The sequence below is a fragment of the Rhinoraja longicauda genome, chromosome 41 (assembly GCF_053455715.1).
Source record: "Rhinoraja longicauda isolate Sanriku21f chromosome 41, sRhiLon1.1, whole genome shotgun sequence".
Taxonomy (NCBI): domain Eukaryota; kingdom Metazoa; phylum Chordata; class Chondrichthyes; order Rajiformes; family Arhynchobatidae; genus Rhinoraja; species Rhinoraja longicauda.
Window position 1 is genome coordinate 2,445,473 of NC_135993.1, and position 23,792 is coordinate 2,469,264.

Consider the following 23,792-nt stretch of genomic DNA (forward strand, 5'->3'; position numbering starts at 1 on the left):
GAACCTGAGGGGCAACTTTTCCACGCAAAGGGTGGTGGGTGTATGGAACGAGCTGCCCAAGGAGGTCGTTGAGATAGGTACTGTCAGCAAAGAGGTCCTTCTGCAGTTGTACAGGGCCCTAGTGAGACCGCACCTGGAGTACTGTGTGCAGTTTTGGTCTCCAAATTTGAGGAAGGATATTCTTGCTATTGAGGGCGTGCAGCGTAGGTTTACTAGGTTAATTCCCGGAATGGCAGGACTGTCATATGTTGAAAGACTGGAGCGGCTAGTCTTGTATACACTGGAATTTAGAAGGATGAGAGGGGATCTTATCGAAACGTATAAGATTATTAAGGGGTTGGACACGTTAGAGGCAGGAAACATGTTCCCAATGTTGGGGGAGTCCAGAACCAGAGGCCACAGTTTAAGAATAAGGGGTAGGCCATTTAGGACTGAGATGAGGAAAAAGGTTTTCACCCAGAGAGTTGTGAATCTGTGCAATTTTCTGCCACAGAAGGCAGTGGAGGCCAGTTCACCGGATGTTTTCAAGAGAGAGTTAGATATAGTTCTTACGGCTAACGGAATCATGCAGAAACGGGTTACTGATTCTGGATGATCAGCCATGATCGTATTGAATGGCGGTGCTGGCTCGAAGGGCCGAATGGCCTACTCCTGCACCTATTTTTTTTTCTCCATGTTTCTATGTGTCTCTAAAGTCTCTTTTCCTCCCTCCCCCCACACAAAAACACACCTGCCCTCGTGGCAAACCTTGTCCAAACATGAAGATGAGCAGATGGCTTGGTTACTGTCCGCGGGGACCTCTCTTGGTAAACAGAGCCCGGAGCAGTTCACCTGGTGCCACGATGTTGTGTTGGAGCTCAGACTCTGTTCCTGACGGTCTCTGGAGACTAGCACCGCTGCCTCCTGGCTCGGGCTGGGACCTCCGGGACCCCGTGCGGAGCTAAGGCCGAGACAGCGTGGAGTCCAGGAAGGCGTGGAGGCCATTTGGCCCATCGCACCTGGCCTTTACATTGGCCTTGATCAATCAGAGTATTACATGTAGAGATAGACACAAAATGCTGGAGTAACTCAGTGGGACAGGCAGCATCTCTGCAGAGAAGGAGTAGGTGGCGTTTCGGGTTGAGACCCTTCTTCAGTGTGATGCTTCGGCAATGTATTTCTAAAGTCTAAAGTAAAGTACGAAAAGAATTCTTTCACTTCTGCACTCCAAGCCAGCACTACTAAGGATCCCTCTTCTACTCCCACAACTAATTCCCGGCTTGTTAGCCCATTTAGGGTCTGTTTTCTGCTGAAACTAGAAATCTAGGTCCAGGCTGCTGACATGGAGCCTGATTCCTAGGCCCAAAACTTTGTAGTCTAGTCTCAGGCCCAAGAGACGCGTGGATTTTCTCCGGGTGCTCCGGTTTCCTCCTACACTCCCAAGACGAGCGGGTTTGTAGGTTAATTGACTTTTGTAAAATTGTATATTGCCCCTGGTGTGTAGGATGGTGCCAGTGGATGGGTATCGCTGGTCAGCACGGACTCGTGGGCCAAAGGGCCTGTTTCCGCGCTGTATGTCAGACTGAAGGTGGGTCTCGACCCGAAACGTCACCCATTCCTTCTCTCCAGAGATGCTGCCTGTCCCGCTGAGTTACTCCAGCATTGTGTGTCTATCTTCAGTTTAAACAGGCGTCTGCAGTTACTTCCTACAGATTTGAATCCACTTTCTCTTTGAAGGTTCCTGTTGCATTTTCTTTCAACCAACGTGTTCCATAACAGGCAGCACCTTAACAACAATAATTCACCTGATTCCCTCCTCACCCCCCCCCCCCCTGCCATTTTGACAAACACTTTAAATCAATGCCCAACGGTAGAGTTGCTGCCTCATAGCGCCAGAGACCAGGTTTCCATCCTGACTTCGGTTGCTCTCCGTACAGAGTTTGTACGTTCTCCCCGTGACCTACGTGGGTTTTCTCCGGGAACTCCGATTTCTTCCCACTCTCCAAAGACGTGCGGGTTTGTAGGTTAATTGGCTGTTGTAAAATTGTTAGTTGTCCGTAGTGTGTGTAGGGTAGTGCTGGTGTACGGGGCGATCGTTGGTCAGCACGGACTCGATGGGCCAAAGGGCCTGTTTCCGCCCTGTGCGTCTAAAGTTCTCCAGAGATGCTGCCTGAGCCGCTGAGTTACGCCAGCACTTTGTGTCCAGTGGTTTTCTATTGTTGAGGCGTTGGGGATAATGTTGAGAAGATCAATCAGGTAATGGGGCTCGAAGGGCCGAATGGCCTACTCCTGCACCTATTGTCTATTGTCTATTGAAAGTAGTCGGAATCGCAGTGGGCTTGAAGAAGGGTCCTGACCCGAAACCTTTGTCTCCAGAGATGGTGCCTGACCTGCTGAGTTACTCCAGCCCTCTGTGTCCATTGCTGTTCTATGTTGTTTTGATGAGGATGTTAGGGATATTGAGGGTAGACACACAAAAAAATGCTGGAGTAACTCAGTGGGACGGACAGCATCTCTGGAGAGAAGGAATGGGTGACGTTTTGGGTCGAGACCCTTCTTCAGGATAGTGATATTGGGAAAGTTGTGGAGTTGGGCAATGCTTGGAATGTTGGAAATGTTTGGGGATAATGGGGATTTTGGAAATGTTGGGATGTTGAGTTGACCAGGGTGTTGGGAATTTAGTTCAGTTCATTGTCACATGTACCCAGGAAAATGAAAAGCTTTTGTTGCGTGATAACCGGCCAGCAGAAAGACAATACATGATTGCAATCAAGCCGTCCACAGTGTAGATTTAGAGATGGTGGAGCGAGTGTAATAGGTGTTTGTAGATCTGCTGCCGGGGCAAACACGCAAATGGTCGCCTGGGTTGGACGCCATCTTGGAAGCATCTGCAATGTTGGGATGTGGAGATGTTGAGGATATTGGGAACGTCATGGATATTGGGGGTTGGGAATGTTGGGGATGTCTAGGACGGGAGGAAACAGCCTCAGAATTAAAGGATGTTCTTTTTCAGGGATATTGGGAATGTTTGGGATGTCAGGGATATTGGGAATGTTTGGGAATGTCAGGGATATTGGGGGTTGGAACATCAGGAATGCCAGGGATATTGGGGGTTTGGGAACGTCGGGGATATTGGGGGTTGGGAACATTGGGAATGCTTGGGATATTAGGGGTTGGGAATGTTGGGAATGCTAGGGATATTGGGGTTGGGAATGCCAGGGATATTGGGGGTTGGGAACGTTGGGAATGTCAGGGATATTGGGGGTTGGGAACGTTAGAGATAATGGGGGTTGGGAATGTCGGGAATATTGGGGGTTGGGAACATTGGGAATGTTAGAGACATTGGGGGTTGGGAATGTCGGGGATTTTGGGGGTTGGGAACATTGGGAATGTCGGGGATATTGGGGGTTGGGAACATTGGGAATGTTGGGTATATTGAGGGTTGGGAATGTTAGGGATATTGGAGGTTGGGAATGTTAGGGATATTGGAGGTTGGGAATGTTAGGGATATTGAAGGTTGGGAATGTTAGGGATATTGGAGGTTGGGAACATTGGGAATGCTAGGGATATTGGGGGATGGGAATGTTAGGGATATGGGGGGTTGGGGCCGTTGGAAATATTGGGAATGTCGGGGATATTGTGGGTTGGGAATGTCGGGGATATTGGGAATGTCGGGGATGTTGGGAATGTCGGGGATGTTGGGAATACCGTTCACGCTCTGTCTCCCCGCTGCAGGTGAGGACGAGAAGCTAGAGGAAGGTCAGGGTTCGGAGGTGACCATTGCCGCCCGGCCGTGACCCTGCGACCCCGGACCTGCTGACCTGCGGCCAGTGCGGCCTCTCCCTCCCGCTGCGGCACATCCTCCACTTCATCGAGCACAAGAGGGGCGACTGCGGCCGGCCCCACCGGCCCCTCCCCGCCCAGGCCCCCCGCACTCCCCCCCCACCCTCCGCGCTGCCCGTGGACCGGGCGGAGGAGGGGCCAGACGATGGCACCCCCGTGGGAGGTAGGTCAAGTATCGCCATCTGTTCTCACCCCCCCCCCCCACCTCCATCCTCACTGTACCACCTTCACCCCTTTCATCTCCTCCCCACCCCCTCCCCATTACCCCCTTCCTCTCCTCCCCCTCCCCCTCCCCATTACTCCTCCCCCTCCCCATTACCCCCGTCCTCCTCCCCCTCCCCATTACTCCCCCTCTCCTTCCCTACCCCCACCAATAGACCCCATTTCCCCCACCCTGTTGCCCCACTCCTCCCACCCCTCATCATTTCCCATCTCCCCACTCCTTCATCCCAGCTATATTGCCCCCTCCCCTACCTCTCCTCCCCTCCCCTCCCAACTAAACCCCCCACACCTCCCCATCCTCATTGCCCCTCCACCCTCTCCCCATCGCCCTCTTCCCCTCCCCTCACCCAATGTCACCCCCCTCTCCTCCCCTGTCCATCACCCCCTCCCACTCCTCACGTTTCCCCCCCCTCTCTCCTCCCCCCATCCCCTTCCCCCTCTCTCCCCCCCCCCCCAATGCTCCCCACTCATCCTCTTCCCCCCTCTCCTCCCTTCCCTCAACTCTCCTCACCTCCTTTCCCATCGCTGCCCCCCTCCCTTCTCTCCTCCCCACCTCCCACAGATAGTTTGGTGGGAAGGGAGGAGGGTAGGGCACTGCACGCCATCCCCTGGTTCAATCCGACCTCCGGCACTGTCTGTGTGGAGTTTGCATGATTATTAGTCTGACTACCTAGAAATGCCAATTAATCTATCGTATCATTGATTACTGTCTGTTTATATGTTATTGGCGTCGGGCTGATATAAAGTTGCAGCAAGTAACAATTTAATGGTTGACTTCCCGATACATATGACGATTAAACTCTCTTAACTAATGAGCAGATAGTCTAGGGATGGCACTGGAGTGAACATTGTTGATTGGGGGTTAAGTATTGAGAGCAGGTGAGAACATAGAACAGTACAGCACAGACGCGACAAGGTGGTGCAGCGGTAAGAGTTACAATAGACAATAGGTGCAGGAGGAGGCCATTCGGCCCCTCGAGCCAGCACCGCCAATCAATGTGATCATGGCTGATCATTCTCAATCAGTACCCCGTTCCTGCCTTACACCACTCACAGCGCCAGAGACCCGGGTTCCATCCCGACTGCGGGTGCTGTCTGTACGGAGTTTGTACGTTCTCCCCGTGACTGTAGGTTTTCTCCGGGTGCTCCGGTTTCCTCCCACACTTCAAAGACGTGCAGGTTTGTAGGTTAATTGGCTTCGATAAAATTGTGAATTGTCCCCAGTGCGTGTAGGATAGTGTTGGTGTGCGGGGATCGCTGGTCGGCACGGACTCGATGGGCCGAAGGGCCTGTTTCTCTAAAAAGGTATTACTCTGTATCTCCAAAAAAGAACGTGTGAATGTTCTGGGCAGGGGGAAAAGGGAGGGAGGGAGGGGGAGAGAGAGAGGGGGGAGAGAGGGGGAGAGAGAGAGAGGGGGGTAGAGGAGGGACAGAGGGGGGAGAGTGGGGATAGAAGAGGGAGAGAGGGGGGTAAAGAGGGGGAGGGAGAGGGAGAGGGGGAGAGAGAGGGAGGGGGGGAGAGAGAGGGAGGGGGGAGAGAGGGAGGGGGGGGGGAGAGAGGGGAGGGGGGGAGAGAGAGGGGGGGGGAGAGAGAGAGGGAGGGGGGGAGAGGAGGGAGAGAGGAGGGTAGAGGAGAGGGAGAGGGGTAGAGGGAGGGGGGTAGAGAGAGAGGGAGGGGAGAGGAGAGGGAAGGGGGAGAGAGGGAGGGGAGAGGCGAGAGAGGGGAGAGAGGAGGGATAGAGGAGGGATAGAGGGGGGGTAGAGAGAGGCGGTAGAGGAGGGATAGAGGAGGGGTAGAGGAGGGAGAGAGGAGGGGGTAGAGGAGGGTTAGAGGAGGGATAGAGGAGGGGTAGAGGAGGACGAGAGGGAGAGGGGGTAGAGGGAAGAATGAGGGGGGTAGAGAGAGAGGGGGGGGGAGAGAGAGAGGGGGGGGAGAGAGAGAGGGGGGGGGGGAGAGAGAGAGAGAGAGAGAGAGAGAGAGAGAGAGAGGGAGGGAAAAAACCCCTTTGGCTCGAAGGAGGAAGTGAATATTCAAATTGCACATCTGCAGAAAGAAACTCTGCTTTTGCCGTGAGCTGCCGGCTCGTTAACCCTCGGTGGGCCTATCGTTGCCTCCCCAAGAGGAGGCCTGCGATCGCCATGGTAACTGGCCCTGGGGCCTAGTGGTCCCTTGTTTGGGAGGGGGGGGGTTAAAATGAACAGGGAGAGGGGATAACTTGGTCTCTGTGACATTTAAGAATGTTGGGTTGGCTCCTCCCCCCCCCCCCCCATCCATCCATCTTTCTTTCTCGGTGGCTTTTGTGTGAGAGAGGGAGAGAAGGGGAGAGAGGGAGGGGGAGGAGAGAAAGAGGGGGGGAGAAGGGAAGGGGAGAAGAGGAAAGAGAATGGAGAGAAGGGGGGAAGAAAAGGGGAGGAGAGAGGAGAGAAGAGAGAGAGAGGGAGGGGGGAGAGAGGAGAGAAAGGGGGGGAAAGGGAGGGGGAGGGAGAAAGAGAGAGGAGGGAGGGGGAGAGAGAGGGGGGAGAGAGGAGAGAAGGGGGGGAGGGGGAGGGAGGGAGAAAGAGGGAGAGAGGAGAGAAAGGGGGGAGAGAAGGAAGGGGAGAAAGAGGGAAAGAGAATGGAGAGAAGGGGGGAAGAAAAGGAGGGGGAGAGAGAGGGAGGGAGAGAGGAGAGAAGGGGGAAGAGAGAGAGAGGAGAGAGAGGAGGGAGAGGGAGAGAAGGGGGAAGAGAGAGAGAGGAGGGAGAGGAGGAGAGAAGGGGGAAAGAGGAGGGAAGGGGGAGAGAGGAGAGAAAGGGGGGGAGAAAGGAGGGGAGAGGAGAGAGGAGGGAGGGGGAGAGAGGAGAAGGGGAGGGGGAGAAAGAGGAAAGAGAGGGGTGAAAGAGGAGAGAAAGGGGGGGGAGAGAGGAGGAGAGAGAGGAGGGAGGGGGTGCTTGATTTCGAGGGCCAACTCCCAGTTGCCAAGGCCCGAAGTTGCCCTCTTGAACGCTCACAGCAAGACTCACTGGCTGGCACTGCCGATCCAGTGGGGTATTGTCACCAAGGGAACCCTGTCCAAACCAGTCCTTGGCCGACACGCTTTATCCTTACGGGCCCTGGAATCGTTCCAGGGCAGGCTGAGAGATAAAACCGAACAGGTTTATTAGGGAAGCATCAGTTGTGGGCGGGCGGTGAGGAAGTGGGTGCCAAGCCTGTGGCGGACAGGACTGTACGCGCCTGCTTTGCTTTTCCCAGGAAAGACGTTCTTGCCTTAGAGGGAGTACAGAGAAGGTTCACCAGATTGATCCCTGGGATGGCGGGACTTTCATATGAGGAAAGGACTGGATAGGACTGGGCTTGTACTCGCTGGAATTTAGAATTTAGGGGGGATCTTATAGAAACATATAAAATTCTTAAGGGTTGGAGAGGCTAGATGCGGGAAGATTGTTCCCGATTGTTGGGGAAGTCCAGAACCAGGGATCACAGTTTAAGGATAAGGGGGAAGTCTTTTAGGACTGAGATGAGAAAACATTTCTTCACACAGAGAGTGGTGAGGCTGTGGAATTCTCTGCCACGGAAGGTAGTTGAGGCCAGTTCATTGGCTATATTTAAGAGGGAGTTAGATGTGGCCCTTGTGGCTAAAGGGATCAGGGGGTATGGAGAGAAGGCAGGTACAGGCTACTGAGCTGAATGATCAGCCATGATCATATTGAATGGCGGTGCGTACAGGCTCGAAGGGCCGAATGGCCTACTCCTGCAACTATTTTCTATGTTTCTATGTTAACTGTCCCTCCTGCTCCCAGTAAGGTTCGCTTTTATTATTGTCACGTGTACCGAGGTACAAGCGAAAAGCTTTCGTTTACATGCTACCCGCGGGTTTCGACCTGAAACGTCACAACACGAGATGCTGGAGTAACTCAGCGGGACAGGCAGCATCTCTGGAGTGGCATTTCGGGTCGAGACCTTTGTTCTGACCCCCGTCCCTTCTCTCCAGAGATGCTGTCTGACCCGCTGAGTTACTCCAGACTTTCGAGTCTCTCTTTGGTTTAAACCAGCACTTGCAGTTCCTTCCTGCACAGATAATACTACACATAGACACGGTCAAGTGGGAAGATACAGAGTGCAGAATATAGTTCTCAGCATCGTAGTGTCTTTCGTGTCTCTAGTTCCTCTCTCTCCTCTTAATCTCGGTCTGACGAAGGGTCCCTCACCCATTCCTTCCCTCCAGAGATGCTGCCTGTCTCGCTGAGTTACTCCAGCATTTTCTGTCCATCTTCAGTGTACAGGGTCACCAGTTTGTGGCGCCATTTCCAAGTCCCATCTGTTGTAAGTGTAGGGATCTTGACTTGACCATGAAGGTTTGTTGTCCTGGTGGCATTGCAGGGTCGGCCTGGACAAGTATAGCTGTGGTGTCCTCCAACGCTGCTCCACAAAGCTGGGTGGCAGTGTGAACTGTGAGCAGGATGCAGGGTGACTTGGACAGGTTGTGTGAGTGGGCGGATGCATGGCAGATGCAGTTTAATGTGGATAAATGTGAGGTTGTCCACTTTGGTGGCAAGAACAGGAAGGCAGATTATTATCTGAATGGTGTCAAGTTAGGAAAAAGGGAAGTACAACGAGATCTGGGTGTCCTTGTTCATCAGTCACTGAAAGTAAGCACGCAGGTACAGCAGGCAGTGCAGAAAGCCAATGTCATGTTGGCCTTCATAACAAGAGGAGTTAAGTATAGGAGCAAAGAAGTCCTTCTGCAGTTGTACAGGGCCCAAGTGAGACCGCACCTGGAGTACTGTGTGCAGTTTTGATCTCTAAATTTGAGAAAGGACAGTCTTGCTATTGAGGGCGTGCAGCGTAGGTTTACTAGGTTAATTCCCGGAATGGCAGGACTGTCATATGTTGAAAGAATGGAGCAACTGGGCTTGTATACATTGGAATTTAGAAGGATGAGAGGGGATCTTAGAGAAACATATAAGATTATTAAGGAATTGGACACGCTAGAGGCAGGAAACATGTTCTCGATGTTGGGGGAGTCCAGAACCAGGGGCCACAGTTTAAGAATAAGGGGTAGGCCATTTAGAACGGAGATGAGGAAAAACTCCACCCAGAGAGTTCTGAATCTGTGAAATTCTCTGCCTCAGAAGGCAGTGGAGGCCAATTCTCTGGATGCTTTCAAGAGAGAGTTAGATAGAGCTCTTAAAGATAGCGGAGTCAGGGGGTATGGGGAGAAGGCAGGAACGGGGTACTGATTGTGGATGATCAGCCATGATCTCAGTGAATGGCGGTGCTGGTTCGAAGGGCCGAATGGCCTACTCCTGCATTTATTGTCTATTGTCTATAAGCCGCATACGGTCCACGTGCTCTCTGTGTCTTGAACACGTGAGGATAGCAGATGCTGAAAGTGCTGGAGTAACCCTGGTGATATTTTGGGGTTGAGGCTGATTAAGGTGTGGGGGAGAGAGAAAACTGGAATAGGGGAAAGGGGGCAGGACAAAGTGCTGGGGTAGCTCAGCAGGCCAGGCGGCATCTCAGGAGAACGTGGATAGACGATGTTTTAGATCGGAACCCTTTTTCAGACAGAGTGATAGGTGGATACAGAGGGGGGGGGGGGGTGATAGGCAGATGGTTGGACCAAGGGCAGAGATGAAAAGACAAAACATGTGATACAAGGGTTTAGTTTAGTTTAGAGATACAGCACGGTAACAGGCCCTTCGGCCCACCGAGTTTGCACCGACCAGCGATGCCCGCACATTAACACTATCCTACACACACTAGGGACAATTTACACATACACCAAGCCAATTAACCTACAAACCTGTACGTCTTTGGAGTGTGGGAGTACACACACTGGGGACAATTTACACACACTGGGGACAATTTACACACACTCGTGACAATTTACACGTACACAAAGCCAATTAACCTACGTCTTTGGAGTGTGGGAGGAAACCGAAGATCTCGGAGAAAACCCACACAGGTCACGGGGGAGAACGTACAAACTCCGTACAGACGGCGCCCGTAGTCGGGATCGAACCCTGGTCGAACTTGGTGTTATCTGCTTCTTGTTTAGTCTTTGTCCTGCTCCCTTTCCTCCATTCCAGTTTTCTCTCTCCCCCCATCAGCCTCAGCCCCAAAACACCACCAGGGTTACTCCAGAACTTTGTGCATCTGCTGTCTTGACGTGTTCAAGACACAGAGACCAAGCCCTCGCTTCCAATGGCACCCATTGTCAAGGCTCACGATTCACTCAACAACACTACTACCCCACCCACAGAACTCACAGCGTGGAGGGACAAGACCCCCCCCCCTCCCAAGTCCTTGGGGCACAGGTGGGGTGAGGGGGGGGGGGTAGGGGGGGGGGGGTTGAGAAAGACTCAACTTGGCATCCCGCTGCTGGTCTTGAGTTGCAGGCCACGCTGGTTGCCCTTGGTTACGGGCCTAGCCGTAATCTCGCACAGGCCTAGCACTACCCCACTGTGCAAACCGAAGCTCTCAGTCAATCCTTTGTCAATTTGCATATTAACATATGTCTCAAAATCCCCAAAGCGCTGTCTGTTCATTAATATTCCTCCCTGCTCCGATTCCAGGGATATTTCCCTGTGGAATCCCATGTACATCGTTCCAAATTAACATTCAGGGAGTGTGATATGGATTTGTGGCGGAGAGGGAGGGAGGGGGAGAGAGAGAGAGAGAGCGAGAAATTTGCATTTTTTAATTAGGCTGGATAATTATTTGTTGAATATTCATTTGATGAGATCCCTCTGGAATTTATCATTGGAAAACCCTCAGGGTTCCTACAGTAATGTCTTTGCCCTTAAAACCCAGAGTGCTGACAGATTGGAAGATTCACTTGTTTCAGGATCACAGAGTGCGTCTATAAGCAAAAAAAAAATTAACAGAAGGAAGACTGGTTGTACAAGGCGTTGGTGAGGCCGCATTTGGAGTATTGTGCAGGAAACCAAACACCAAACATAGACACAAAATTAGAGAGAGTTAGATAGAGCTCTAGGGGCTAGCGGAATCAAGGGATATGGGGAGAAGGCAGGCACGGGTTACTGATTGTGGATGATCAGCCATGATCACAATGAATGGCGGCGCTGGCTCGAAGGGCCAAATGGCCTCCTCCTGCACCTATTTTCTATGTTTCTAAAATGCTGGGGACTGGCAGAGAGAAGGAATGGGTGACGTTTCGGGTCGAGACCCTTCTTCAGATTGAGAGTCAGGGGAGAGGGGAGACTTAGAGATACAAAAAGCTGGAGTAACTCAGCGGGTCAGACGGCGTCTCTGGAGAGAAGGGATGGGTGACGTTTGGGGTCGAGACCCTTCTTCAGACTGAGGCATAGAGATGTGGAAGCGTAAGGTGTGGAAAACAACAGACCAAAGGGGACCATGATCAAGGAAAATGTAGAATGATTCATTGTTAGCTGAGAGGGAGATGACAACGAGGCTTACAATCGGTAAAATTTAATCAGGAGGACAGTGAAACTAGTCGGAGAAGTAGAGTCGAGAGTCAAGAGTATTTTATTGTCAAATGTCCCAGATAGAACAATGAAATTCTTACTTGCTCCAGCACAACAGAATATGTAAACAATGGCCTACTCCTGCACCTATTTTCTATGTTTCTATGGAAGGGTTACTTGAAGTTAGAGAAGTCAATATTCATACTGCTGGGGTGTAAGCTGCCTAGTTCAGTTTTGGTCGCCGGGCTCTGGGAAGGACGTCATTAAGCTGGAAAGAATGCTGTGAAGATCTACGAGGATGTTGGCAGGACTTGGTGTCATGTTCGGCAAGGGCATTGTGGGCCGAAGGGCCTGTTCCTGTGCTGTACTGTTCTATGGTCTATGGACACGCTTCCGAGGGTAAATTTTCTGTTACCCCGCCCAGCTTTGTATCTGATTCTTGTTCCACCACATCATTCTACAGCCTCCCAAACCATCTTAGTTTTGTTTAATTTAGTTTAGAGATACAGCGCGGTAACAGGCCCTTCGGCCCACCGGGTCCGCGCCGACCAGCGATCCCCGAAAGGTCACCCATTCCTTCTCTCCTGAGATGCTGCCTGACCCGCTGAGTTACTCCAGCATTTTGTGAATAAATACCTTCAATTTGTACCCGCATCTGCAGTTATTTTCTAACACTATCCTACACACACACACTAGGGACATTTTTTTTAAAAAGAACATTTTATCAAGTCAATCAGCCTGCAAACCTGCACGTCTTTGGAGTGTGGGAGGAAACCGGAGCACCCGAGGAAAACCCACTCAGGTCACGGGGAGAACGTACAAACTCCGTACAGACAGCACCCGCAGTCAGGATCGAACTTGGGTCTCTGGCGCTGTGAGGCAGCAACTCTACCGCTGCGCCACCGTAGAAGTCCACGGTAGAGTTGCTGCCTTACAGCGCTTGCAGCACCAGAGACCCGGGTTCCATCCCGACTACGGGCGCTGTCTGTACGGAGTTTGTACGTTCTCCCCGTGACCTGCGTGGGTTTTCTCTGAGATCTTCGATTTCCTCCCACACTCCAAAGACGTGCAGGTATGTAGGTTAATTGGCTTGTGGTGTATGTGTAGATTGTCCCTAGTGTGTAGGATAGTGTGTAGGATAGTGTGCAGGGATCGCTGGTCGGAGAGGACTCAGTGGGCTGAAGGACCAGTTTCTGCACTGTTTCTCTGAACTCAGCTAAACTAAACTCGCCCAAGTCATTGTACATAAATATGTGGCCGTTGAAGGTGGGGAAAGTCCCAGTGTAGTTGGGACGGTGCCAGGAGCAGGCAGGTTTAGCAAGTCCACACTGTTTACCATGTTCCTTTGTGACATTGGAGGAGAGTCCTTCAGCCCTTCTAGTCCATGCTGGCTCACGGAGCAACCTCTCCACACATTCCCCTCAACTCCCAACCCACAACAAGCTGCTGGAGTAATTCAGCGGGTCAGGCAGCTTCCCTGTGACCCGCTGGGTTACTCCAGCACTTTGTGTTTTTCTTTTGCAAAACTGCCTCTGCAGTTCCTCATCTCCCTTGAACCTACTCAGTGCACCAAGGCACACAGATTTTCCAGCTTGCTCCCCGCCCACACTACAATCAGTCTGAAGAAGGGCCCCAACCTGAAACGTCACCTGTCCACGTCCTCCACAGATGCTGCCTGACCCGCTGAGTTACTCCAGCACTCTGTGAAACGTCACCTATCCATGTTCTCCAGAGATGCTGCCTGACCCGCTGAGTTCTTCCAGCACTCTGTGTCTTTTCAAGTGTGTGGAACATCAGGATATCCATAAGCTCGGGTACTGTCCAATTCACCTCTACCCCATTGCGGACATTGGACTTTGTGGAACTGATGCGCTACAATGCTGAGAACTAATATTCTACACCTTCCCCTTTGCTCTCCCTGTTGTACATATTGTATCGCTAAAGGAATCAAGGGACATGGGGAGAAAGCAGGAACGGGGTACTGATTCTGGATGATCAGCCATGATCATATTGAAAGGCGGTGCTGGCTCGAAGGGCTGAATGGCCTCCTCCTGCACCTATTGCCTATGTTTCCATGTATTTGAGTTTGACTTGATTGTATCTATTGTATGTATAGTTTATCTGATCGGTTTGGATAGAATGCAAAACAATGCTTTTCACTGTACCAATAATAAATCAGGACTCAAACAGTAATGCATTTTGAGAAGCCACATTTTGGGAGGACGTGTGAATGGCAGGGACCTGAGGAGAGTGGTGGGAGCGGTGTGGGAGAACGCCCTTGTTTCACTGCCCGCCTAGGACATCCTGTATATTGGGCTACATTGGATTGTCCCGTATGGGACCGCCCTTGTCCCGTATTGGGCCCTGTGGGAGGCTGTAGGCCCAGGGGCCGCTGTAGGCCCGGACGCTGTAGGCCCAGACGCTGTAGGCCCGGACGCTGTAGGCCCGGACGCTGTAGGCCCGGACGCTGTAGGCCCGGACGCTGTAGGCCCGGAAGCTGTAGGCCCGGACGCTGTAGGCCCGGTCACTGTAGGCCTGGACAGTGTAGGCCCGGAGGCCCGGGCGCCGCCTGACGGAGGTTGCATAGCAACCCGCCTCCCGGCCCGGGCGGCCGCCATTGGTGGACCGGGAGCGCGTGGCCGCTGGCTGGGTGAGGTCACGTGGGGCGCGGGGCGGTGACGTCACCCTTTGTCCCGTATTTGTGAGTGGGATAGTTGGCAACCCTAGGCCCGCCTGCATCGTTAACCTCTCGGACTCTGGGGCCGGAGTTCGGTGCTCCAATCTAGTGTTTTAGGGGCCCAACCTCATAACCCACTCACCCCTGACACCCAAGGCCAGAACGCAGCCCAGCGATGCAGCAGAGACGCATGTTTGTTTTACAGCCGGAAAAATACGACTTTTAAAAAAATGCAACAAGGGGGAAGTGTTTTTCAAGACAGGAAGCCAAATCGCAGGTGTAAAATATTAATAGTTGTATCAAATATTATCACCAGATAAAGAGCAAACATTGCCCACTCAGCAACTACGTTTGACAATATCCTCCATCGGCCAAAGACAAAAGCAGGGTGGAGATAGACACAGAGTGCTGGAGTAACTCAGCGGGTCGGGCAGCATCTGTGGAGAACATGGATAGGTGACGTTTCACAGAGTGCTGGAGTAACTCAGCGGGTCGGGCAGCATCTCTGGAGAGAAGGAATAGGTCACGTTTCAGGACATAGAAAATGGGTGCAGGACTCGGCCATTCGGCCCTTCAAGCCAGCACCGCCATTCAATATGATCATGGCTGATCATCCAAAATCAGTACCCCGTTCCTGCTTTCTCCCCATAACCCTTGATTCCATGAGCCCTAGGAGCCAAATCTAACCCTCTCTTGAAAACATCCAGTGAATTGGCCTCCACTGCCTTCTGTGGCAGAGAATTCCACAGATTCACAACTCTGGTTCCACAGATTCACAACTCTGGTTCCAGAGAATTCCACACATTCACAACTCAATGAAAGTTTTTCTTCATATCACATCATATCATTTATATACAGCCGGAAACAGGCCTTTTCGGCCCACCAAGTCCGTGCCGCCCAGCGATCCCCGTACATTAACACTATCCTACACCCACTAGGGACAATTTTTACATTTTACATTTGCCCAGCCAATTAACCTACATACCTGTACGTCTTTGGAGTGTGGGAGGAAACCGAAGATCTCGGAGAAAACCCACGCAGGTCACGGGGAGAACGTACAAACTCCTTACAGTGCAGCACCCGTAGTCAGGATCGAACCTGAGTCTCCGGCGCTGCATTCGCTGTAAAGCAGCAACTCTACCGCTGCGCTACCGTGCCGCCCTGCGCTACCGTGCCGCCCTCTCAGTCCTAAATGGCCTGACCCTTACTCTTAAACTGTTATCTCTGGTTATGGGGAACATTTTTCCTGCATCTGGCCTGTCCAATCCCTTAAGAATTTATATGTTTCTATAAGATACCCTCTCATCCTTCTAAGTTCCAGTGAATACAAGCCCAGTCGACCCATTCTTTCATCATATGTCAGTCCTGCCATTAACCTAGTGAACCTACGCTGCACTCCCTCAATAGCAAGGATGTCCTTCCTCAAATTAGGAGACCACTTCTTCAGACTGAGAGTCAGGGGAAAGGGAAACAAGAGATATAGACGGTGATATAGAGAGAGATAGAATAAATGAATGAAAGATATGCAAAAAAGTGACAATGGTAAAGGAAACAGACCATTGCTAGTCGTGGCCTAGGTGAAAACGGGTTACAGACAATGAGACTCAACAAAACAACTTTGAAGCAGGTACGACTTGGGTGGGGGAGGGATGGAGAGAGAGGGAGGGATGGAGAGAGAGGGAGGGATGGAGAGAGAGGGAGGGATGTTGGAGAAATCAATATCATATCACTGGGCTGTAAGCTGCCCAAGCGAAACGTCACCCATTCCTTCATATCATATCGGAAACAGGCCTTTTCGGCCCACCAATTCCGCGCCGCCCAGCGATCCCCGCACATTAACACTATCCTACACCCACTAGGGACAATTTTTACATTTACCCAGTCAATTAACCTACATACCTGTACGTCTTTGGAGTGTGGGAGGAAACCGAAGATCTCGGAGGAAACCCACGCAGGTCACGGGGAGAACGTACAAACTCCTTACAGTGCAGCACCCGTAGTCAGGATCGAACCTGAGTCTCCGGCACTGCATTCGCTGTAAAGCAGCAACTCTACCGCTGCGCTACCGTGCCGTACCGCGCATCTCTCCAGAGATGCTGCCTGACCCGCTGAGTTACTCCAGCTTTTTGTGTCTATCTTCAGTTTAAACCAGCATCTGCAGTTCCTTCCAAACACTCAACAGATGGGGGGGGGGGGGCATGGTTTGAAGCAAAGATACTAGAGGAACAAGATGGACCACTCCTTTTTGAAATTGTTTGCACTGAAATGTAGTACGCAAAGGAGCCATTTTAGTAAGCAAAACCCGCCGCTCGCTATGCTTCTCGCAGTGTAATCAGTGTTTTAGGGGAACAGTATGTGTGATGATACCATTAAAATGCAGAATATATCTCATCTATCAATTCACAGATTTTTGTTATTTTTCTTTTTAAATGTTTCTGCAAGTTTCTGCCTACTAAAATGGCCGCCACGACGTACTACGGTTTTTAGGGTCGAGTGGTCTATCTTGCTCCTCTAGTATCTTTGGTTTTAAGTTAGTGTAGTTTCTATTCAGAAGGTAGACACAAAATGAAGGAATGGGCGACGTTTTGGGTGGAGACCCTTCTTCAGACTGGTCACCCATTCCTTCTCTCCACAGATGCTGCCTGACCCACTGAGTTACTCCAGCACTCTGTGAAACGTCACCTATCCATGTTCTCCAGAGATGCTGCCTGACCCACTGAGTTACTCCAGCACTCTGTGAAACGTCACCTATCCATGCTCTCCACAGATGCTGCCTGACCCACTGAGTTACTCCAGCACTGTGCGTCGACCTTTGATTTTAACCAGTATCTGCAGTATTTTTTCCTACACCTTGAGCTGTACAGGCCCTTTGGCCCACAGATCTGTGCCAAACGTGATACCACTGTGTAGGTAGGAACTGCAGATGCTAGTTTAAACCGAAGATAGTCACGAAACGCTGGAGTAACTCAGCGGGACAGGCAGCATCTCTGGAGAGAAGGAATGGGTGAGGTTATGGGTCGAGACCCTTCCTCAGACTGGTCCATTGATGATGTTGGCTGCTGTTCTAACCCCTGCCCTCTTCTTTGCTGCCACAGATGAGATGGAGCCGAGCTGTTACATCTGCACCTCGTGCAAGGAGCCATTCCTCAGCGCCTGGCTCTTGCTACAACATGCCCAGTACCACCACGGTCTAGACATCTTCCTGGAGATCGACCCGTGTGAATCCCCCCCGATCCTCGGCGCTGAAGATCACCACCACCACCACCATTGCCCCCCCTCTTCCTCCTCCTCCCCCCCTCGTGACGGGGGGGCTCTCTTCCCGGTCCCCCGAGATCCGGGGGCCCTCCTCTTCGCCCCCCCCGATCAGAGCGACAGCGGATCGGAGGACACGGCCCCCTCCGCCAGGGGGCCGCCCGACTTCTCGCGCAGGTTGCGGACCCTGGCCGGGGGGCCCGGGCGAGGGGGTGGCCGCCAGCGGTCACCCCACGGTCGGAGCAAGGACTGCGAGTTTTGCGGAAAGACCTTCAAGTTCCCCAGCAACCTGGTGGTCCATCGTAGGAGCCACACGGGCGAGAAACCTTATCGCTGCCCCTTGTGTGAGCACGCCTGTAGCCAGTCCAGCAAGCTGAAACGACACATGAAGACCCACGCCGGCCTCTTCAATGGCTGGCCTCTCACCTCCGCAGCCAGGGCAATCCCTAAAGGGCCAGCACCCCATCGCAGGAGATACGCGGGAGGGCAGACAGACCCTAGCAGCAGCTCAGCCACCACCACCCAGGATGAGATGGACTTGAAGGTAAAATATATCCCACTTTATTGTCAATTGTTAGTTTAGTTTAGTTTAATGTGGAATTCTCTGCCTCAGAAGGCAGTGGAGGCCAGTTCGTTGGATGCTTTCAAGAGAGAGCTGGATAGAGCTCTTAAGGATAGCGGAGTGAGGGGGTATGGGGAGAAGGGAGAAGGCAGGAACGGGGTACTGATTGAGAGCGATCAGCCATGATCGCATTGAATGGCGGTGCTGGCTCGAAGGGCTGAATGGCCTACTCCTGCACCTATTGTCTATTGTTTAGAGCTACAGCGCGGAAACAGGCCCTTCGGCCCACCCGGTCCGCGCCGCCCTGCTATCCCCGCACATTGACATTATCCTACACACACCAGGGACAATTTGTACATTTACCAAGTCAATTAACCTACAAACCTGCACGTCTTTGGAGCGTGGGAGGAAACCGAAGATCTCGGAGAAAACCCACGCAGGTCACGGGGAGAACGTGCAAATTCCGTACAGACGGCGCCCGTAGTCGGGATGGAACCCGGGTCTCCGGCGCTGCATTCGCTGTAAGGCGGCAACTCTACCGCTGAGCCACCGTGACCGCCCAATGGACACAAAAAGCTGGAGTAACTCAGCGGGATTGTCACATGTGCAGAAGTGCAGCGAAAAGCTTTTTGTTGCGTGCCGTCCAGTCAGCTGAAAGACCATACACAATTACAATCGAGCCTGAAGAAGAGTCTCGACCCAAAACGTCACCCGTTCCTTTTTCTCCAGAGATGCTGCCTGTCCCGCTGAGTTACTCCAGCACTTTGTGTCTATCTTCAGTTTAAACCAGCATCTGCAGTTCCTTCCTGCCATTACAATCGAGCCGTTCACAGTGGAGAGATACTACGATAAAGGGAATAATGATTAGAGCAAGATAAATTCATACGGTCATAAGTGATAGGAGTAGAATTAGGCCATTCGGCCCATCAAGTCTACTCCGCCATTCAATCATGGCTGATCTATCTCTCCCTCCCAACCCCATTCTCCTGCCTTCTCCCCATAACCCCTGACACCCGCACTGATCAAGAATCTATCTATCTCTACCTTAACATCCGATCAAAGATAGTCCAAGGGTTCCCGATGAGGTGGATAGTAGTTTAGAGATACATCGTGGTAACAGGCCCTTCAGCCCATCGAGTCCGCGCCGACCAGCGATCCCCGCGAACTAACACTATCCTACACACACACTAGGGACAATTTACACTTTATTCACAAAATGCTGGAGTAACTCAGCAGGTCAGGCAGCATCTCGGGAGAGAAGGAATGGGTGACGTTTCGGGTCGAGACCCTTCTTCAGACTGAAGAAGGGTCTCGACCCGAAACGTCACCCATTCCTTCTCTCCCGAGCTGCTGCCTGACCTGCTGAGTTACTCCAGCATTTTGTGAATAAATACCTTCGATTTGTACCAGCATCTGCAGTTACCTTCTTATACAATTTACAATTTAATCTCCTCTCCCAGTACATGAACAATATCCTTCTATTCCCTGCATATCCATGTGCCTACCTAAAAGCCTCTTAAACATCCGGCCCAACTTGCCCATGCTAACCAAGATGTTCCATCTAAGCTAGTCCCATTTGCCTGCGTTTGGCCCATATCCCCCTAAACCTTTTCTAACCATTTACCTGTCCTATTGTCTTTTAAATGTTGTTCCAATACCTCCATATACAGAGGAGATTAGTTTAATTTAGCATCAAGTTTGGAACATACATTGTGGGCCGAAGGGCCTGTTCCTGTGCTGTACAGTTCTATGTCCGATGAGCTAATGTCTATAGAATGGCCAGCCCGTTGGTGTAGTGGGTAGAGTCGTTGCCTCACAGCGCCAGAGACCCAGGTTCGATCCTGACTACGGGCACTGTCTGTACGTTCTCCCCGTGACCTGCGTGGGTTTTCCCTGAGATCTTCGGTTTCCTCCCACACTCCTAAGACGTGCAGGTTTGTAGGTGAATTGGCTTGGTATTGGTGTATATTGTCCCTAGTGGGTGTAGGATAGTGTTAGTGTGCGGGGATCGCTGGTCGGTGTGGACTCGGTGGGCCGAAGGGCCTGTTTCCGCGCTGTATCTCTAAACTAAACTAAAAGCGAAATGTCTTTTAAATGCTGTATATGGGCAGAGGAGATTAGTTTAACTTAAAGCTGGAGTAACTCAGCGGGACAGGCAGCATCTCTGGAGAGAAGGAATGGGTGACGTTTTGGGTTGAGACTCTTCTTCTCCAGAGATGCTGCCTGACCCGCTGAGTTACTCCAGCATTTTGTGTCTATCTGTACAGTTCGATGTTCTATTAATGGGGATAGAACGTGGGACAGCCAAGCCAGCGCAGGCCCTTCGGCCCACAATGTTTGTCCAATGGGCTCAGCACCAGCAAGCAGGCCCTGTCGGCCCGAATGGCCTCTCTGCCCCCCCCACCCCGCTAATGTTTGTCACCTCCGTCTCTCCGCAGGTGAAAGGTCTGAAGGTGGAGCCAGATACCGGGGAGGAACCACAGCCGGGAGAGGCAACCGAGACGTCTGACTGTGAGGGGAATGAGCCCCTGTCTGACTCCGACCGTCTCCACGACAACGAGGAGGCCGAGAGGCCTGGCTCCTCTCCCCGGGCCCTTGGCTTGGCAAACGGAGAGGCCGAGGGGCCTTGCCCATCACCCCGGGCACCCGGCTTGGCCAACGGTGAGGCTGAGGGGCCTGGCTCCACACCACGCGCCCCAGGCCTGGCAAACGGCTTCGGACGGCATGCCAAGAGGCTTCTAGGCCCGCCGCCAGCGCGAGGGCCCATCAAGGCCGAGCCAGGGCCACCGCCGGACGAGGCGGGCACCAACTTCTACTCCCGCTGGCTGGCGGACTGCGCGGCCTCCCGGGGCCTCCCCCTGGGCCCTCCCTCCTCCTCCTCCCCGGCCCCCCGGGCCTCCCCGGCCTCCGAGAACGGCGGCTCCTGCTCGTCCACCCCTCCGCGCGACGTCTCGGCCGACAGCGGCACCGCCAGCGGCCACAGCACGCCCAAGCGCCCGGCCGGGGAGGAGGGCCGCTGGGCGGGGGGCCCCAGGCAAGGCCCAGGCTCCGGGCCGGGCCTAGGCCGACGCCGCAACTCCTGCGAGTTCTGCGGCAAGGTTTTCCGCAACGCCAGCAACCTGACGGTTCACCGACGCAGCCACACCGGCGAGAGGCCGTACCGCTGCCAACTCTGCTCCTACGCCTGCACCCAGAGCAGCAAACTGACCCGACACATGAAGACGCACGTCCAGCCAGGCCGTGACGTCTACCGCTGCCACACCTGCGACATCCCCTTCAGCATCTACAGCACCCTGGAGAAACACATCAAGAAACGGCACAGTCAGGCACCAGCCCCACAGGGGACGCCCCTCACTAGCTAGGGGGCAACAACTCCCCTCTCCCCCTCCGCTACCCCCTCCCCTCTACACTCCAGGCACCCCCTCACCAGCTAGGGGCCCCCAACCCCCTCACCTCCCCATCACTCTCCCCATCCAGAACCCTCTCCACCCCCCCCCATCTCCCAATCTCCCTCTCTCTCTCCTCTCCCCCTCTCTTCCCATCTCCATCCTAAACTCCAGGGAAGATCCCTCACTAGCTCTCCCCCCCTCTCTCTCCCCCTCCCTCTCTCTCTCGCTCTCCCTCCCTCTCTCACTCTCCCTCTCTCTCCCCCTCCCTCTCTCCCTCTTTCTCTCTCACCTTCCCCCTCTTTCTCTCTCACCTTCCCCTCTTTCTCTCTCCCCCCCCTCCCTCCCTATCCCCCTCCCTCCCTATCCCTCCCCCTCTCTCTCCCCGGGACACTCCCCAAACCCAGTGACTCCGACCAAGTCCGGTATATACCCCGAGGTTTGCTTGATGCCAGGCGCGGGAGGTGGGAGTGGGGGGCTGTACCAGGAGAGGGCGAGCTGTGGGAAGATGGAGGCCGTGCTGCTGTTAAACCCACCCAGGTGGTCCTTGCGAAACGTTGCCCAGTTGCACTGATCTGCCAGAGTCGACCTCAGTCGTCCTCAACCTCTCCTCGTCTCTGGAGCACAATGGCTGGATCGGAGCGCCAGGTTCTTAAACTCAGGAAGCACCTCCGCCGAGGATGTCGGGACTTTCTAACAGCCTCGGAAACCGTGGGTCAAGATTCAGGAACGAGATTGTTAGGCCTTTCGCAGGACTTGCGAATGGAAATTTTCAGGTAGAGGACCTGCGTTTTTCCAGCGCCATCCCTCAACTCAGGAAGCCTCGAATGCCGTGGGACGTTGAGGCGCTAATGGGCCCCGAGGGCCCATGGAGGAGGGAACGTGACTCGAGTCTTAAGTACCCGACTGAGGAAGGGCCTGTTCCCCCCGTTAGTCAAACGTGCGGAGGCTCAGCAACTCTGGGTGGCAATGCTGCAATGCCCTGCTCCCCCACAACCCCGCACACGCAAGGCCCAAAACCAGGACGCAAGGCCCCAGGCCTCATGTTTCCCCTCAGGCCCCAGGCCTAATCTCTCTCCACAGGCCTCAGGCCTAGTCTCTCTCCACAGGCCCCAGGCCTAGTCTCTCCACAGGCCTCAGGCCTAGTCTCTCTTCACAGGCCTCAGGCCTAGTCTCGCCTCACAGGTCGCAGGCCTAATCTCTCTCCACAGGTCTCAGGCCTAATGTCCCTCCACGGGCCCCAGTCCTAGTCTCTCCTCACAGGCTCCAGGCCTAGTCTCTCCCCACAGGCCCCAGACCTTGCCTGTTGCTAACTCCACAGATTGGAGGAGGCAGAAAACAGGTAGGCTTCTGGTTTTGGGGGGAGGGTGGAGAAAATAAGCAAGTGTGGAGGCTGTGGGGCGAGACCCAGCCTCTGGGCCTGAGGGAAGACACTAAGCCTGGGGCCTCTGGTGTGGGGACTGGAGGAACAGCGTTTCTGGGCCCTGAGGCCCGACCGGCTCCCTGGTGGAGGCCTGGGTGAGGTGGGAGAGCGGGCAGTCCAGGCTTCTGTCCGGGCCAGAGGCCTAGTCGTGGTACTCACGGTCCTCCAAGCCCGAGTGCGAACTTTAAGGGACCGGGTCCCATTTCCTCCAGCTTGCGTTTATTTTTAAATTAAAATATTTGTGTATTTTGTACAGGGCATGAAGCCATTCTTTTCCCTCTTGAGTGCAAGGGTGTGGATTTGCACAACCTTTGGACTTATTTTTCAGCCTCCAGTGTCTCTGATAACCCAGCTGGGTCTAAGACTGTGTCAAACATAGAGTGTAACTTTAAAGCAAAAGGCTTTTGGGGTTGGGAGGCCGAGAGTGTGTTTTGAATGTGGTATTAATGTCTGGATATTGTGAATTTCATTAATTAAAAAACTGGCATGTTCAGGGGGATCCAAAATAGCAGTAAAACTGTACAATATTTTTTCTTTTTTGCCAGGTAGAATTTTATCTGTTTAACTGTAACTTGATACAGGGATGTTTGTGTTTGGATCAGGGTTTCTCGAGGTCATGTTTATTATTAGGGGGTTCGTCATGGGGTGGGGAGAGTAGAGAGGTGTCGGGGGGAGGGGGTGGGGGTGCATTAACGCTACTGGATTTACAGGAAGGTCACTGGGGTTTGACGACTTCCTCACTCCCAAATACGGGAGACGTCACCGCCCTGCGCCCCACGTGGCCTCACCCAGCCATGGCCCACGCGCTCCCGCTCCACCAATGGCGGCCGCCATTGGTGGAGCGGGAGCACGTGGCCGCTGGCTGGGTGAGGTCACGTGGGGGCGCGGGGCGGTGACATCACCCTTTGTCCCGTACTTGGGAGTGAGGAAGTTGGCAACCCTACTATAAATGGGCGGTCCCGGACGGGACAAGCGAACTTAGCCCAAAATACGGGACGTCCCGGCTAATACGGGACAGT

At 53.2% G+C, this 23,792-nt stretch overlaps 1 protein-coding gene across 1 annotated transcript; it reads left to right on the forward strand.

Moving 5' to 3' along the window:
- Nucleotides 1–3,629: 3,629 nt before the first annotated feature.
- LOC144611716 (BCL11 transcription factor A-like) lies at nucleotides 3,630–23,411 on the forward strand. The gene is given in 4 exon segments (XM_078430948.1): nucleotides 3,630–3,758; nucleotides 3,760–3,985; nucleotides 17,246–17,946; nucleotides 20,403–23,411. Coding segments are annotated over 4 exon segments (1,980 nt in total). The 3' UTR covers nucleotides 21,327–23,411.
- The last annotated feature ends 381 nt before the right edge of the window (nucleotides 23,412–23,792 follow it).